This window comes from Mizuhopecten yessoensis, unplaced genomic scaffold, assembly GCF_002113885.1.
Source record: "Mizuhopecten yessoensis strain PY_sf001 unplaced genomic scaffold, ASM211388v2 scaffold11135, whole genome shotgun sequence".
Classification (NCBI taxonomy): domain Eukaryota; kingdom Metazoa; phylum Mollusca; class Bivalvia; order Pectinida; family Pectinidae; genus Mizuhopecten; species Mizuhopecten yessoensis.
The window spans coordinates 1,060,068-1,075,463 of NW_018408897.1; the positions used below are offsets into that span (position 1 = coordinate 1,060,068).

At 38.2% G+C, this 15,396-nt stretch overlaps 1 protein-coding gene across 2 annotated transcripts in view; it reads right to left on the reverse strand.

Annotated features, from left to right (window-relative positions):
- Positions 1 to 1,156: 1,156 nt before the first annotated feature.
- Positions 1,157 to 15,396, reverse strand: part of LOC110466525 (cysteine sulfinic acid decarboxylase-like) — a 29,477-nt gene continuing 15,237 nt past the window's right edge. For both annotated transcript variants that reach the window (XM_021523071.1, XM_021523073.1), the window contains exons 5-12: positions 14,228 to 14,343; positions 11,878 to 12,012; positions 10,857 to 11,038; positions 8,762 to 8,840; positions 5,703 to 5,902; positions 2,446 to 2,500; positions 1,943 to 2,032; positions 1,157 to 1,469 (exon numbers count right to left, since the gene is read on the reverse strand). In XM_021523071.1, coding sequence (XP_021378746.1) covers positions 1,296 to 1,469; positions 1,943 to 2,032; positions 2,446 to 2,500; positions 5,703 to 5,902; positions 8,762 to 8,840; positions 10,857 to 11,038; positions 11,878 to 12,012; positions 14,228 to 14,343 — 1,031 coding nt within the window. In that variant the 3' untranslated portion in view covers positions 1,157 to 1,295. The remainder of the gene's footprint in view (positions 1,470 to 1,942; positions 2,033 to 2,445; positions 2,501 to 5,702; positions 5,903 to 8,761; positions 8,841 to 10,856; positions 11,039 to 11,877; positions 12,013 to 14,227; positions 14,344 to 15,396) is intronic.

Sequence of the window (15,396 nt, forward strand, 5' to 3'; positions counted from 1 at the left end):
ACGCAGTGGCGAGAACAGTGTTTTTTCGCGGGGAAATGTGACACTATCGTGAGAGATCTTAGCAACCGTCAACAACAATAACACAACAAAATGTAGTTCCATATTCAATGTTTATTTGTAGCACAGGACACGTGAATACGTGGATATTTCACAAAGCACAGTTCAATAATATTTTAAGATGTAAGAATTAAGCATCTAGGTCGGTCGTTCCGAGTGAGTAGTTTTTGTAGTGTATTACTACGCAGTGTGATCAGGTTACTATCAGTTCCCACGTGCTAAGATTCTATGAACACCTGTGTTATGCATTTATGAATGTAATTTTTGTCAATGGGTCTAAGCATACAGAATGTAAATATATATCAATGATACGTGAAACACAGTAAGACAATGTTATACATATCTATGATACGTGAAACACAGTAAGACAACGTTATACATATCTATGATACGTGAAACACAGTAAGACAATGTTATACATATCTATGATACGTGAAACACAGTAAGACAATGTTATACATATCTATGATACGTGAAACACAGTAAGACAATGTTATACATATCTATGATACGTGAAACACAGTAAGACAATGTTATACATATCTATGATACGTGAAACACAGTAAGACAATGTTATACATATCTATGATATGTGAAACACAGTAAGACAATGTTATACATATTAATAATACTGTTATTCAAGTCAAGTCAAGTAAAATTTATCTATAAGTTATATATAGTACATGGTTAATATGATAACACAAGCCTGCTTTTACTACCGACTATAATATTGTTATTGACACTCCTATAAACTATTTGTTAAATAATGGTTGATATGAACAGTGGCTTTAATCCTTCGTCCATTATTGATAAATCAAATTGAATTAAATGTTAAATTTAAATACAAAAGACTCAGTAGTTCTTCACAAATATTGTTCATTGTATGTTTAAAATCTTGTTGAAAGCAAAAAAATTGCTTTTAATCACAAACAGAGAGAGAGCTAGATAAGTAAATTTTATTAAACTAAATGGCTGTTCAAGAAACAAAACTTTTTTCTTTAATTAGATGGTATTTAAGAGCAATGAAAATAGTATTTTTCATTCTGATGTTTATTTAATATGATGATAATGACTTTAACATTTTCATTGTTCCTGTGACAATTGAAGTTAGGGTTGTAAGTACTGATCACTCGATAACATCCGGACTGTGTGTAACTTGTAACAGCGTCCTTTCCCTCTCGTCGCCAATGATCATCATCAAAGGTTTCTACCAAGTCTCCCGTCGACGATGATCATCATCAAAGGTCTCTTCCAAGTCGTTCTATTTCATCAATCACAAACTGCATGTCCTCCCTTGTGACCCCCAGATTCGACACGATCATTCTGAAGAAGTTGACAGTCTCTCCATCAGGCTGGTAGCCAATCAGCATTGTCCCATTTGTCGTCATACGCTCCTTGATAACAGGTGCAACCTAGCAACCAATCAAAAAAATTCAATCAATATAGTCTAACATTTGTTAAAAAAGATGAATGGTATAACAAATAAATTGATAAAAACAACTTCAATCAAACACATTTTTCAACATTTCTGAGGGTTTCTCCGTATGAACAATATAAACTGTGCTGATGATGGTGACAATTGGACCAGAAAAGTGAAATAGAGTGATTACCGTAACAGATGGTGTGCTTAATGGTTCAAATAAAGTACCGTACTGCACTTATATTTAGAGATTTAATTTCCATTGTAACAAATTCTTGATGAATATACCAATATGTAAAATGAAAATCTCTGAACTTCTGTTAAAGGGTGATGCCTCATACCTTCAACCCTGGTAAATATTTTGGTATAGTAGCTGCAAATTTCAACGCGATCCTATAAACAGAAAAGATACTAAGGACATGATAAAGCCGCACCATCAGAAGTGTGATGGTATATATTACCCACCTTGGACAGACGCTGGTACCACTCCTGGTCCTCAGGCTGGCCCCGCATACTGGGCGGTACGTACCAGAAACACACATTGGTACACTCTGGCTGTAAAACACAGAATTATCTTGTCAGTACATAATAAAGTTCTATCACCCAGGGGCAATGAGTACACACAGGATACTTTGATCATCCGGCATAAGTGAGTACACAAATAAAAGTTCCATCACCCAGGGTCAACAAGTATGTACTTAAAAGTTCAATCATCCGGGCGGGGTCAATGAGTATACGTTTGAAATTTCAATCGCCTTGGGGTTAATAAAATCACAAGTAATAGTTCTATCATCAAGTATCAGTGAGCACATATAGGAAAGTTCATTCCAGCAGGGTCTGAGAGATCTGGAATTAATATCATGGGTTACACAATGCAACTTATCACTCGACCTCAAGCTGACCGAGTCATTTTGGGGTTGATATTTGCGGTCTATTGCCATAAAGCTATATTGATGTAGAATACCTACCTCCTTTACAAGGAGTCTGAATCCTTCATGCTCATTAACCAGCTTTGCTAGGTACCTGAGGAAATCAAACAGACCGAAGGTCAGGACATGCAACAATAATAATTTCATAAGTAGTAAAATAAGTCTGTGCTGTTACCTGATAAATGTGTGATTGGCTAGCTGACTCAGAGTTGGTATGGTGTGTGATTGTCTAGCTGACTCAGAGTTGGTATGGAGTGTGATTGGCTAGCTGACTCAGAGTTTATATGGTGTGTGATTGGCTAGCTGACTCCGAATTGGTATGGTGTGTGATTGGCTAGCTGGCTCAGAGGTGGTGTGATTGGCTAGCTGACTCAGAGCTGGTATGGTGTGTGATTGGCTAGCAAACTAAGAGTTAGTATGGTGTGTGATTGGCTAGCTGACTTAGAGTTGGTATGGTGTGTGATTGGCTAGCTGTCTTAGAGTTGGTATGGTGTGTGATTGGCTAGCCGACTCAGAGTTGGTATGGTGTGTGATTGGCTATCTGACTCAGAGTCAGTATGATGTAAGATTGTCTTGCTGACTCAGAGTTGGTATGGTGTGTGATTGTCTAGCTGACTCAGAGTCAGTATGATGTAAGATTGTTTAGCTGACTCAGAGTTGGTATGGTGTGTGATTGGTTAGCTGACTCAGAGTTGGTGTGATTGGCTAGCTGACTCAGAGCTGGTATGGTGTGTGATTGGCTAGCAAACTAAGAGTTAGTATGGTGTGTGATTGGCTAGCTGACTCCGAATTGGTATGGTGTGTGATTGGCTAGCTGTCTCAGAGTCGGTATGATGTAAGATTGTCTAGCTGACTCAGAGTTGGTATGATGTGTGATTGGCTAGCTGACTCAGAGTTGGTATGGTGTGTGATTGGCTAGCAAACTCAGAGTTAGTATGGTGTGTGATTGGCTAGCTGACTCAGAATTGGTATGGGGTGTGATTGGCTAGCTGACTCAGGGTTGGGATGATGTGTGATTGGCTAGCTGACTTAGAGTTGGTATGGTGTGTGATTGGCTAACTGACTCAGAGTCAGTATGATGTAAGGTTGTCTAGCTGACTCAGAGTCGGGATGATGTGTGATTGTCTAGCTGACTCAGACTCGGTATGATGTAAGATTGTCTAGCTAACTCAGAGTTGGTATGGTGTGTGATTGGTTAGCTGACTCAGAGTTGGTGTGATTGGCTAGCTGACTCTGAGGTGGTATGATGTGTGATTGGCTAGCCGACTAAGAGTTGGCATGATGTAGGATTGTCTAGCTTACTCCGAGTCAGTATGATGTAAGATTGTCTAGCTGACGCAGAGTTGGTATGGTGTGTGATTGGCTGGGTGACTCAGAGTTGGTATGATGGGTGATTGGCTAGCTGACTAAGAGCTGGTATGATGTAGGATTGTCTAGCTTACTCCGAGTCAGTATGATGTAAGATTGTCTAGCTAACTCAGAGTTGGTATGGTGTGTGATTGGCTGGCTGACTCCGAGTTGGTATGATGTGTGATTGGCGAGCTGACTCAGAGTTGGTATATGTGGGTGATTGGCTAACTGACTCAGCGTTAGTATGGTGTGTGTTTGGCTAGCTGACTCAGAATTGGAATGGTGTGTGATTGGCTAACTGACTCAGAGTTGGTATGGTGTATGATTGGCTAGCTGGCTCAGAGTTGGTATGGTGTATGATTGGCTAGCAGACTCAGAGTTGGTATGGTGTGTGATTTGCTAGCCGACTCAGAGTCAGTATGGTGTGTTATTGGCTCGCTGACTCAGAGTTGGTATATGTGGGTGATTGGCTAACTGACTCAGCGTTAGTATGGTGTGTGTTTGGCTAGCTGACTCAGAATTGGTATGGTGGGTGATTGGCTAGCTGACTCAGAGTCGGTATGATGTGTGATTTTCTAGCTGACTCAGAGTCGGTATGATGTAAGATCGTCTAGCTGACTCAGAGTCGGTATGATGTAAGATCGTCTAGCTGACTCAGAGTCGGTATGATGTAAGATTGTCTAGCTAACTCAGAGTTGGTATGGTGTGTGATTGTCTAGCTGACTCAGAGGCGGTACAATGTGGAGTTGGTATGGTGTGTGATTGGATAGCTGACTCAGAGTTGGTGTGGTGTGTGATTGGCTGGCTGACTCCGAGTTGGTATGATGTGTGATTGGCTAGCTGACTAAGAATTGGTATGGTGTGTGATTGGCTAACTGACTCAGAGTTGGTATGGTGTGGGATTGGCTAGCTGACTCAGAGTTAGTATGATGTAAGATTGTCTAGCTGACGCAGAGTTGGTATGGTGTGTGATTTGCTAGCCGACTCAGAGTCAGTATGGTGTGTTATTGGCTCGCTGACTCAGAGTTGGTATATGTGGGTGATTGGCTAACTGACTCAGCGTTAGTATGGTGTGTGTTTGGCTAGCTGACTCAGAATTGGAATGGTGTGTGATTGGCTAACTGACTCAGAGTTGGTATGGTGTGTGATTGTCTAGCTGACTCAGACTCGGTATGATGTAAGATTGTCTAGCTAACTCAGAGTTGGTATGGTGTGTGATTTGCTAGCTGACTCAGAGTTGGTGGGATTGGCTAGTTGTCTCAGGGTTGGGATGATGTGTGATTGGCTAGCTGACTCCGAATTGGTATGGTGTGTGATTGGCTAGCAAACTCAGAGTTGGTATGGTGTGTGATTTGCTAGCCGACTCAGAGTCAGTATGGTGTGTGATTGGCTAGCTGGCTCAGAGGTGGTATGGTGTGTGATTGGCTAGCAAACTAAGAGTTAGTATGGTGTGTGATTGGCTAGCTGATTCAGAGTTGGTGTGATTGGCTAGCTGGCTCAGAGTTGGTATGGTGTATGATTGGCTAGCTGGCTCAGAGTTGGTATGGTGTATGATTGGCTAGCAGACTCAGAGTTGGTATGGTGTGTGATTGTCTAGCTGACTCAGAGTTGGTATGATGTGTGATTGGCTAGCTGACTAAGAGTTGGTATGATGTAGGATTGTCTAGCTTACTCAGAGTCAGTATGATGTAAGATTGTCTAGCTGACTCAGAGTCGGTATGATGTGTGATTGTCTAGCTGACTCAGAGTCGGTATGATGTAAGATTGTCTAGCTGACTCATTGTTGGTATGATTTAAGATTGTCTAGCTGACTCAGAGTCAGTATGATGTAAGATTGTCTAGCTGACTCAGAGTCGGTACAATGTGTGACTGGGTGGGATACCAAGTAAGGTGTAGTCTATGACTGGTGTGAACTGTACCAAACGCTGTGATTGTAGCAGACTTACTTCCCACATTCCATGATGTTATCAATGTCCTTCTCAAACTGAATGTCACCCTTGGCCTTCCACAACATCCAGACCTTGAGGACGTCCACTTTACGACCACACTGGATGGACTTATCACCAGTGTCATATGAAACATCGTAGAACTTGTCCTGCTGGAAAAGGTAGGTGGCCTGGGCTGAGTGGCACTCTGGCAGGAGATTCTGAAACATACCGATGGACTATCACAAAAGGTCCATATATAACATGTGGAATATTCAGAGTTTTTCTTACCCTGGACAGGTTTGAGGAATCTTGTCTAAACTGAGGGTTGAGATGAGAGGATTTGCATGTTATAACCACTGTATGAGGTCAAGACAACAATAAATTAATGTCATGTCAAACATGCATTGACCCAGTAATGTCAGTATTATTATCATAGGTGTGACAGGGTCAACAGGATAAGGAACTAGAAAATGTCTGTAAGACATGAATGCCCCTGTCACCATGTGAAATTAATTTCAGTGTTTGATGTTTGAAGGGATGCAACGGGACGGGATGGATATGGGCAACACTGTATGCCACCCTCTAATTTTAGAGGGGGGCATAAAAAAGAATAACGAATAACTCACTCCCTTAGGGGTGTAATGGGGGAATCTCAACACTACGAGAGAGATTTTTAAGTTGCCATCACTCAGCCAGCCTCGTGTTTGACACTTAAAATCTTCCCCCAAGGGTTGAGATTCCCCTACGTTACCATAAGGGGTTGAAAGACTCTATCAATCTTATATGACTGCACTCAATGATATCTAATCTACCTATTTTCTAAATCCTTTTAGGAAAGAAGAGCATAAAAACAAAAACATATTCGTTACAAATGTTCCATATCTTTTCTGTTGATGTTCTGAAATATAGAGTCCTTTTTAAGTGATACTTAGCTTGTTGCTATTAAGTAATCATTTTGATTTGATCAGTGAATAATATACCTACAGCTATATAAAGCTTATGGCAAAGTTTTAGCAGGCAGCAATTTTAAGGTGTACCCAAATGTATACTTTATTGTGTACCCAAATGTATACTTTATTATGTACCTAAATGTACACTCTATTGTGTACCCAAATGTTTACTTTATTGTGTACCGTAATGTATACTATATCATGTACCAAATGTATACTTAATTATGTACCTAAATGTACACTTCATTGTGTACCCAAATGTACACTTTATTGTGTATCCAAATGTATACTTTATTGTATACCCAAATGTATACTTTATTATGTACCTAAATGTTCACTCTATTTGGTTCCCAAATGTTTTCTTTATTTTGTTCCGTAATGTATACTATATTATGTACCAAATGTATACTTAATTATGTACCTAAATGTATACTTTATTGTATACCCCAATGTTTACTTTATTGTGTATCCAAATGTATACCTTATTGTATACCCAAATGTATACTTTAGTGTGTACCCAAATGTATACTTTATTGTATACCCAAATGTTTACTTTATTGTGTATCCAAATGTATACTTTATTGTGTACCCAAATGTATACTTTATTGTGTACCCAAATGTATACTTTATTATGTACCTAAATGTACACTCTATTGTGTACCCAAATGTTTACTTTATTGTGTACCGTAATGTATACTATATTATGTACCAAATGTATACTTAATTATGTACCTAAATGTACACTTTATTGTGTACCCAAATGTACACTTTATTGTGTATCCAAATGTGTACTTTATTGTATACCCAAATGTATACTTTATTATGTACCTAAATGTACACTCTATTGTGTACCCAAATGTTTACTTAATTATGTACCTAAATGTACACTTTATTGTGTACCCAAATGTACACTTTATTGTGTACCCAAATGTATACTTTATTGTGTACCCAAATGTATACTTTATTATGTACCTAAATGTACACTCTATTGTGTACCCAAATGTTTACTTTATTGTGTACCGTAATGTATACTATATTATGTACCAAATGTATACTTAATTATGTACCTAAATGTACACTTTATTGTGTACCCAAATGTACACTTTATTGTGTATCCAAATGTGTACTTTATTGTATACCCAAATGTATACTTTATTATGTACCTAAATGTACACTCTATTGTGTACCCAAATGTTTACTTAATTATGTACCTAAATGTACACTTTATTGTGTACCCAAATGTACACTTTATTGTGTACCCAAATGTATACTTTATTGTGTACCCAAATGTTTACTTGATTGTGTATCCAAATGTATACTTTATTGTGTACCCAAATGTACACTTTATTGTGTACCCAAATGTGTACTTTATTATGTACCTTAATGTATACTGAATTCACAAGGTCAGAGTGCAGTTCTACAATTCAAAGCAAAAGCCAGGAAAATTACGAGTCCATTATAAACTGGCATGAAAGTCAGAACTCTACGGTCAGGTGTAGATTGGGGTGAAAACCTCTATACAGTAGCATTACATTAACTCATACAGCCCACAAATTTCATAAAAATGAACTATTCCAATCTTTGTATTGGAAGAGTTCAAATGTGTTTTCAGGGGTGAATGAGTTCAATAACTTTCCTGCCTTGTATTACATTTTCTCCCTTACATTATATCACAATAAACAGAACAGGTCATTGGAAACAAAGCACCAACAATACCTCAAGTCTTACTAACTTTACCTTCATCAGCTGACACACAGAGACCAGTCAGAAAGTAGTGGTAGAGAAAGTAAAACCGGTCTTAATAAAATACACTTAGGTAAGCCATTAGATGATAATAACCACGTGATATTTGTAAAAATGTGGTTTTCATAGATTTTTTAGAAATGTGTTTTTTACACAAGTAATAAAATACAGAAAAAAATGAAGTATTCTTTAACTGGTAGTTATAGACAGGTAGTCTTCCTATGCAGGTGATATTAGTGGTCTTTATACACAGGTGTCAATGTACTTGTCTCATTGACAGTTAAAATAGCATGGTTCATATCACCTGACAAGCCTGCACAATTCCTGGAAGCAATTTATCAACCCTTATGTGAAATATCCTAAAGTTTCATTCAGTTAACTGACCTTGTGTTTTGTGAGGAAGGCTGAACACTGAAGGGGAGGTCCCATCATTTTGTGGGGATTCCATGTCATGGAGTCCGCCCTGAAGAACATATTACAATAAGGCTGAACATGAGGAAGTTTATATCTTAATATACATATGGGATGGATAGTGTACATGTATTTAGCTGTCTCAAGTATTTCTATATATGATAGTTCATACTTAACTGTAAACCTTTTCCAACTTTTTTTACTAATATGAATTGAAATGAAAATTAATACAAAACAGACACATATATGTGATTACATTAAATGTAAAGAACGCTTGCATAAAATGGAGCAGATCTATTCTCTTAACTTCCAAATTTACAATATTGTATCGAGGAGGTTGATGTATGTTATGCAGTATGCAACAAAGTTCTAAGTTTGTAATGTGATTACTACCCTGTAATGTCACGTGATTACAAACCTATAGTGTCACCTGATTACTACCCTGTAGTGTCACGTGATTACAAACCTGTAATGCCACGTGATTACAAACCTGTAGTGTCACCTGATTACTACCCTGTAATGTCACGTGATTACAAACCTATAGTGTCACCTGATTACTACCCTGTAATGTCACGTGATTACAAACCTATAGTGTCACCTGATTACTACCCTGTAATGTCACGTGATTACAAACCTGTAGTGTCACCTGATTACCACCCTGTAATGTCACGTGATTACAAACCTGTAGTGTCACCTGATTACTACCCTGTAATGTCACGTGATTACAAACCTGTAATGTCACGTGATTACAAACCTGTAGTGTCACCTGATTACCACCCTGTAATGTCACGTGATTACAGCCTTGTCATGTCAGGTGATTACAATCCCTGAAATGTCACGTGATTACCACCCTGTAATGTCATGTGATTACAGCCTTGTCATGTCAGGTGATTACAATCCCTGTAATGTCATGTGATTAACTCCCTGTAATGTCACCTGATTACAAACCTGTAATGTCACGTGATTACCACCCTGTAATGCCAGGTGATCACCACTCGGTAATGTCAGGTGATAACAATCCCTGTAATGTCATGTGATTAACTCCCTGTAATGCCCGTGATTACCACCCTTTTATGTCACATGATTACCAAACTGTAATGTCACCTGATTATCACCCTGTAATGTCACGTGATTACCATCCTGTAATGTCAGGTGATTACCACCCTGTAATGTCACATGATTACCACCCTGTAATGTCACGTGATTATCACCCTGTAATGTCACATGATTACTACTCTGTAATGTCAGGTGATTATCACCCTGTAATGCCAGGTGATTACCACTCAGTAATGTCAGGTGATTTCAGCCTTGTCATGTCAGGTGATTACAACCCTGTAATGTCATTACCTCCCTGTAATGAGAGTTGATTACCAAACTGTAATGTTATGTAATTATCACCCTGTAATATCACGTGATTACCATCCTGTAATGTCCCATGATTATCACCCTGTCATGTCACATGATAACCATCCTGTAATGTCATGTGATTACCAAACTGTAATGTCATGTGATTACCAAACTGTAATGTCAGATGATTACCCCCCTGTAATGTCACGTGATTATCACCCTGTAATGTCACATGATTATCACCCTGTTATGTCACGTGATTACCAACCTGTAATGTCATGTGATTACCACCCTGTAATGTCACATGATTACCAAACTAATGTCACATGATTACCAAACTGTAATGTCACGTGACTATCACGCTGTAATGTCACGTGACTATCACCCTGTAATGTCAGATTATTACCATCCCGTAATGTCAGGTGATTACCAAACTGTAATGTCACGTGATTACCCCCCTGTAATGTCACGTGACTATCACCCTGTAATGTCTGATGATTACCATCCCGTAATGTCAGGTGATTATCACCCTGTTATGTCAGATGATTACCACCCTGTTATGCATGTATGTCATGTGATTACCAACCTGTAATGTCAGGCGACTACCACCATATAATGTCAGGTGATTACAGCCCTAGTTTCTGATGGTTTGTAGCCCTGACGTGTTTGGTGATTTCACACCTGTAGGGTTACTGTCCATGTACTGTTAACAGTAGCCTACCTCTCTATGCCTCTCATGAGACACCTGTATTTCCTTGACAGCAGCACTCCCCCTCCCCAGGCAGCGTCAACGTGCATCCAGATACCAAACTTCTGACAGACATTGGCAATGTCATCCAGAGGGTCATACGCCCCAAATACTGTTGTCCCAGATGTGGCATTCACTACATATGGTTCATAGCCCTGTCAAGTAGAAATATATATTTATCTTATCTGTGTAACAGAAAGTAAGGAGTCAAATTGTCGGTACAATGTCAGGATGAGGTCACCAAACCTAACACTGTAAGATCTAAGACAACAAACTCTGGTTATACATGCATTATTTAATTTGGCTATTCCTCAAATGCTAACCTTATCAAGTTTTATCATATAACCTAAAAAGTATACATAACACAAAAACTGATGACAAAATGCCTGGAGCAGTATTTGCCAAAGTATATGTGCTGTTCTGATGTACTTTGTAATTCTAACTTCTTATTGGTTGAAGTTGCTCGGCAATGAAATTACTGCCCAATGTTGTTTTGTGCAAATTTATTTTGCTTTTATAAGAAAATAATGAATACCCATCATTTATGAACTTAAAAGTGTTGAGCGTATTTATACATTAAATCATAAGGTATAACCATGATTATATTTGAGTTATACGATATATAACAAAACAACACTTGGTGCAGATTCATGCAAAAACTGCCTTGTGGATTGATGCAAAATAAGTGCAGTTTTTTTCAGTATATACCATAAACCCCCAAACTAATTCTGATTGTTCCTTAAATGTATTAACTGGACTAGATTATGAACATCAGGTTTAACTAGGGCTATTGTCTGGTTTAGATATGGCTACTCTCCATTCACTTAACTGGTTCATTCAGCTACATGTATGGCATTACTACACTCAACATAGTTATTCAGCTCTGGGTTTAACTAAATTCATTCTGCTCTGGATCAGCAATGGTTATGAAAATGATTGGCATATATAACAATCTAGGTTTGTGTTTTACTTCTTAATAGATCTTTATTCTTACCTCTGCCTTTAATTCCATTATCCTTTCTTCCAGAGCAGAAGGCATCATGCGTCCCTCAGGGTCGGCCTTGACAGGGAATACATTGTCTACTCCAACACCGATAAATGCTGCACCTTTCTTCAAGGAGTAGTGGGCCTATAGACAACAGCAATGGAAAAGATGCCTTAGGAAGTAACAACTATTAACTTATTAAAAAATATCATATTATCAAATTTTATTTAATGTCAACTATTGTTAAAAAATTTGAAACAAAAGGAGCATGTATGTAAAATGGTGTGATTGGGTTTGTTTTGTAAAGCGTCACCGAGTTTTTGTGGTGCAGTGGTAGTGGATGAAAACTGTCCTAGATCTGTTTTGTTACTAGGAATCCTGACCACATATAACAATTGGGGGAAAGAGTACAATATCTTCATGTAAGTCAACACTCACGTGAGGATGAAAACAAGAGGCCCATGGGCCTTAACGGTCACCTGATATATTTATACAGAGAGTTGATTTTTGTCTTTAACATGAACAGAAATATTATTCAAAGTGACAAAAAACAATAAAACCACCTTATTCAATATCCAGCATGCAGATTTAAGGCTGAAAAGTATTTGAAACTAGCACCTCTGATTCTAAACAAGGAAAATGAAGAAATTTTAGCACACAGACTCCATTGGGCCCCACCCTACAGTCCTTGGGGGTAGGGATGGCTCAAAATTTTCAATGTATCAAACTGTCAACTTAGGGTTGTGATTCAAATCTAGTTATCAACATGTAATATTCAAAGTATCATTTGCCATTATAAACCATAACAAATTTTGCCCCCCCCCCCCTCCTTTCCCAGGGGAAAACGTGAGACCCTAGGGTCAAAAAATTCACAATTTTGGTAGAGCACCTAAAACCCTTCCATCTATGAAGAGCATTTGATTCTACCATATCTGGTCTTGAGAAGAAGATTTTGAAATTTCACTCAATTCGACCTATTTTGCCCCACCCATAAGCCCCTGGGGGTCAGTCAGGGCTGATATGTGCATACCATCAAATTGCTATCCAATACTGATAATGCTAACCCAAATTGAATTACTTCCAATGGCATTTAAACAAATGTTAGTCCAAAATGTGATTTCCCTATATAAACTATAGTAAAGTTTACCCCCTCCCCAGGGGGAAACATGAGACCCCGGGGTCATGAAATTCACAAATTTGGTAAAGCACCTTAAAACCTATCCATCTATGAAGAGTATTTGATTCTACCATATCTTGATCCTGAGAAGAAGATTTTTGAAATTTTAGTCAATTTGACCCTTTTTGGCCCGGCCCCTCAAGCCCCTGGGGGCTGGGGACCATATAATTCACAATTTATGTTGATCTTTGGCCATGGAAGGTTTCTGCAAAATTTCATTGGAATTGGCTCAGGGGTTTTGGAAAAGAAGACGAAAATGTAAATTGTTTACGAACGCACGCTGGACGCCGGACGCCGCCGGACAAAAGGCGATCGCAATAGGTCACTTGAGACTTTGTCTCAGGTGATCTAAAAAGTTTAAAACTAGCATGGTTATTAGATAATGTTAACACCTTATATTGACATAAATACCTGTAGCTTCGCTGAGAATTAAGTGTATAATACATACATCAGACAATAAACACATCTGTTACCGAGATTTATGACAGCATTGATAGTATGTGTCTGTTTATTGTTCTGGTTTTACATTTCATACATTAAACATCCACCAAAGGATAATGATATTTAAGCCATTTCTCCTTATTTTATTCTATCCTATGGTATCATGCAACTGTAATTTACACTTGGGTTCATTTCTATGTCATCTAATTTTAGTTAACATGTCTTAACAAGTCATCTATACAGGTATGGTAAGTAATCTATACAGGTATGGTAAGTAATCTATACAGGTATGGTAAGTTACCTATTCAGGTATGGTAGGTAATCTATACAGGCATGTAGATAATCTATACAGGTATGCAGGTAATCTATTCAGGTATGGTAGGTAATCTATACAGGCACGGTATGTATTCTATACAGGTATGGTAGGTAATCTATACAGGTATGATAGGTAATCTATACAGGCATGTAGATAATCTATACAGGCATGTGGGTAATCTATACAGGCATGTGGGTAATCTATACAGGCATATGGGTAATCTATACAGGCATGTAGGTAATTTATACAGGCATGTGGGTAATTTATACAGGCGTGTGGGTAATCTATACAGGCGTGTAGGTAATCTATACAGGCGTGTAGGTAATCTATACAGGTGTGTAGGTAATCTATACAGGCACGGTAGGTAATCTATACAGGTATGGTTAGTCATCTATACAGGTATGGTACATCATCCTACAGCTTACTTTTTCTGATGTAAGGATACACAGTCTTGGTAAACCGTGCATGCCTGATCGCTTCACTTCCGGCCATCGCTGAAATCGGGCCAGGTTAAGGGCATACATATTGGACACAGAACCACCTGTACAAAAACATTTAATCATGGCATACTTTTTTCAATTGTATCAAATATGGTATATTTGACGTGTGTATCAAAGATTGAATAAATAAAGTATAAGCTGAGAGCAGACAAAAGTTTGTAACAAATCTTTACATACATCCCTATTGAAGGAGTAAGATTTTAAATGTTTACCAAATAAGGTTCAGCTTGACCCATACATAGGAGTAGGATTGACTTTTGTTTTTCCCACTGAACCCTAGCAGCCACCCTGCCCACGACAGATCAGAAACTACCTTTATGTAACACTGAGTCCCAAGTCTAAGGGTGCCCTATACAATGTACTTATTCATTTGCAAGCTGAAAACCTCTTTACTGATTCTCAAGTACTCAAGACATAGGATTTTAATATCTACAATTTTGTATCTGTATTTCCCATATTCCCATATATAAAAAACAAATTTTCAGTTAAAATAATTATGTTTTTCTTCAGCTATTATGTTATGACAGCGCCTTTCAAGAGTCAGGGATAAAGACATAAACACCGATCTGTTGTTGATCATCAGTATCAGGTATTACAGGACACCCTAAAGTATCAACACAATCATCCTGACATGCTTTATACATGTTCAGCATGTTTCCTTATCATGTACAGTATGTGTACATATGTAACAAGTCTAAGCTTCCAAGGAGATACTGCCCACAATAGAGATTTTTGAAAATTGTCAACTTTGAAAATGGACAACCCTAATTCTATATGCACTTTGTAGCGTATCAAAGCAGTACATTTTCTCTTTGATGTCAATCTGAACGACTTACCTTGTGATCAGAGGCATCTAAGTACAACGACCCATTAATTACCAGGTACTTCATTTATTTGTTAATTTTATAATCAACCCTATCAAAAGAATACTTTAAAATGATATACTTTATTCTTCTTCAGAGTAACAGTAAGTGGGTTTGGGTGAGGGGATAAAAGGAGAGGGGGAGAGGAGATAAAAGGAGAGGGGAGAGGGGATAAAAGGAGAGGGGGAAAGGAGATAAAAGGAGAGGGGAGAGGAGATAAAAGGAGAGGGG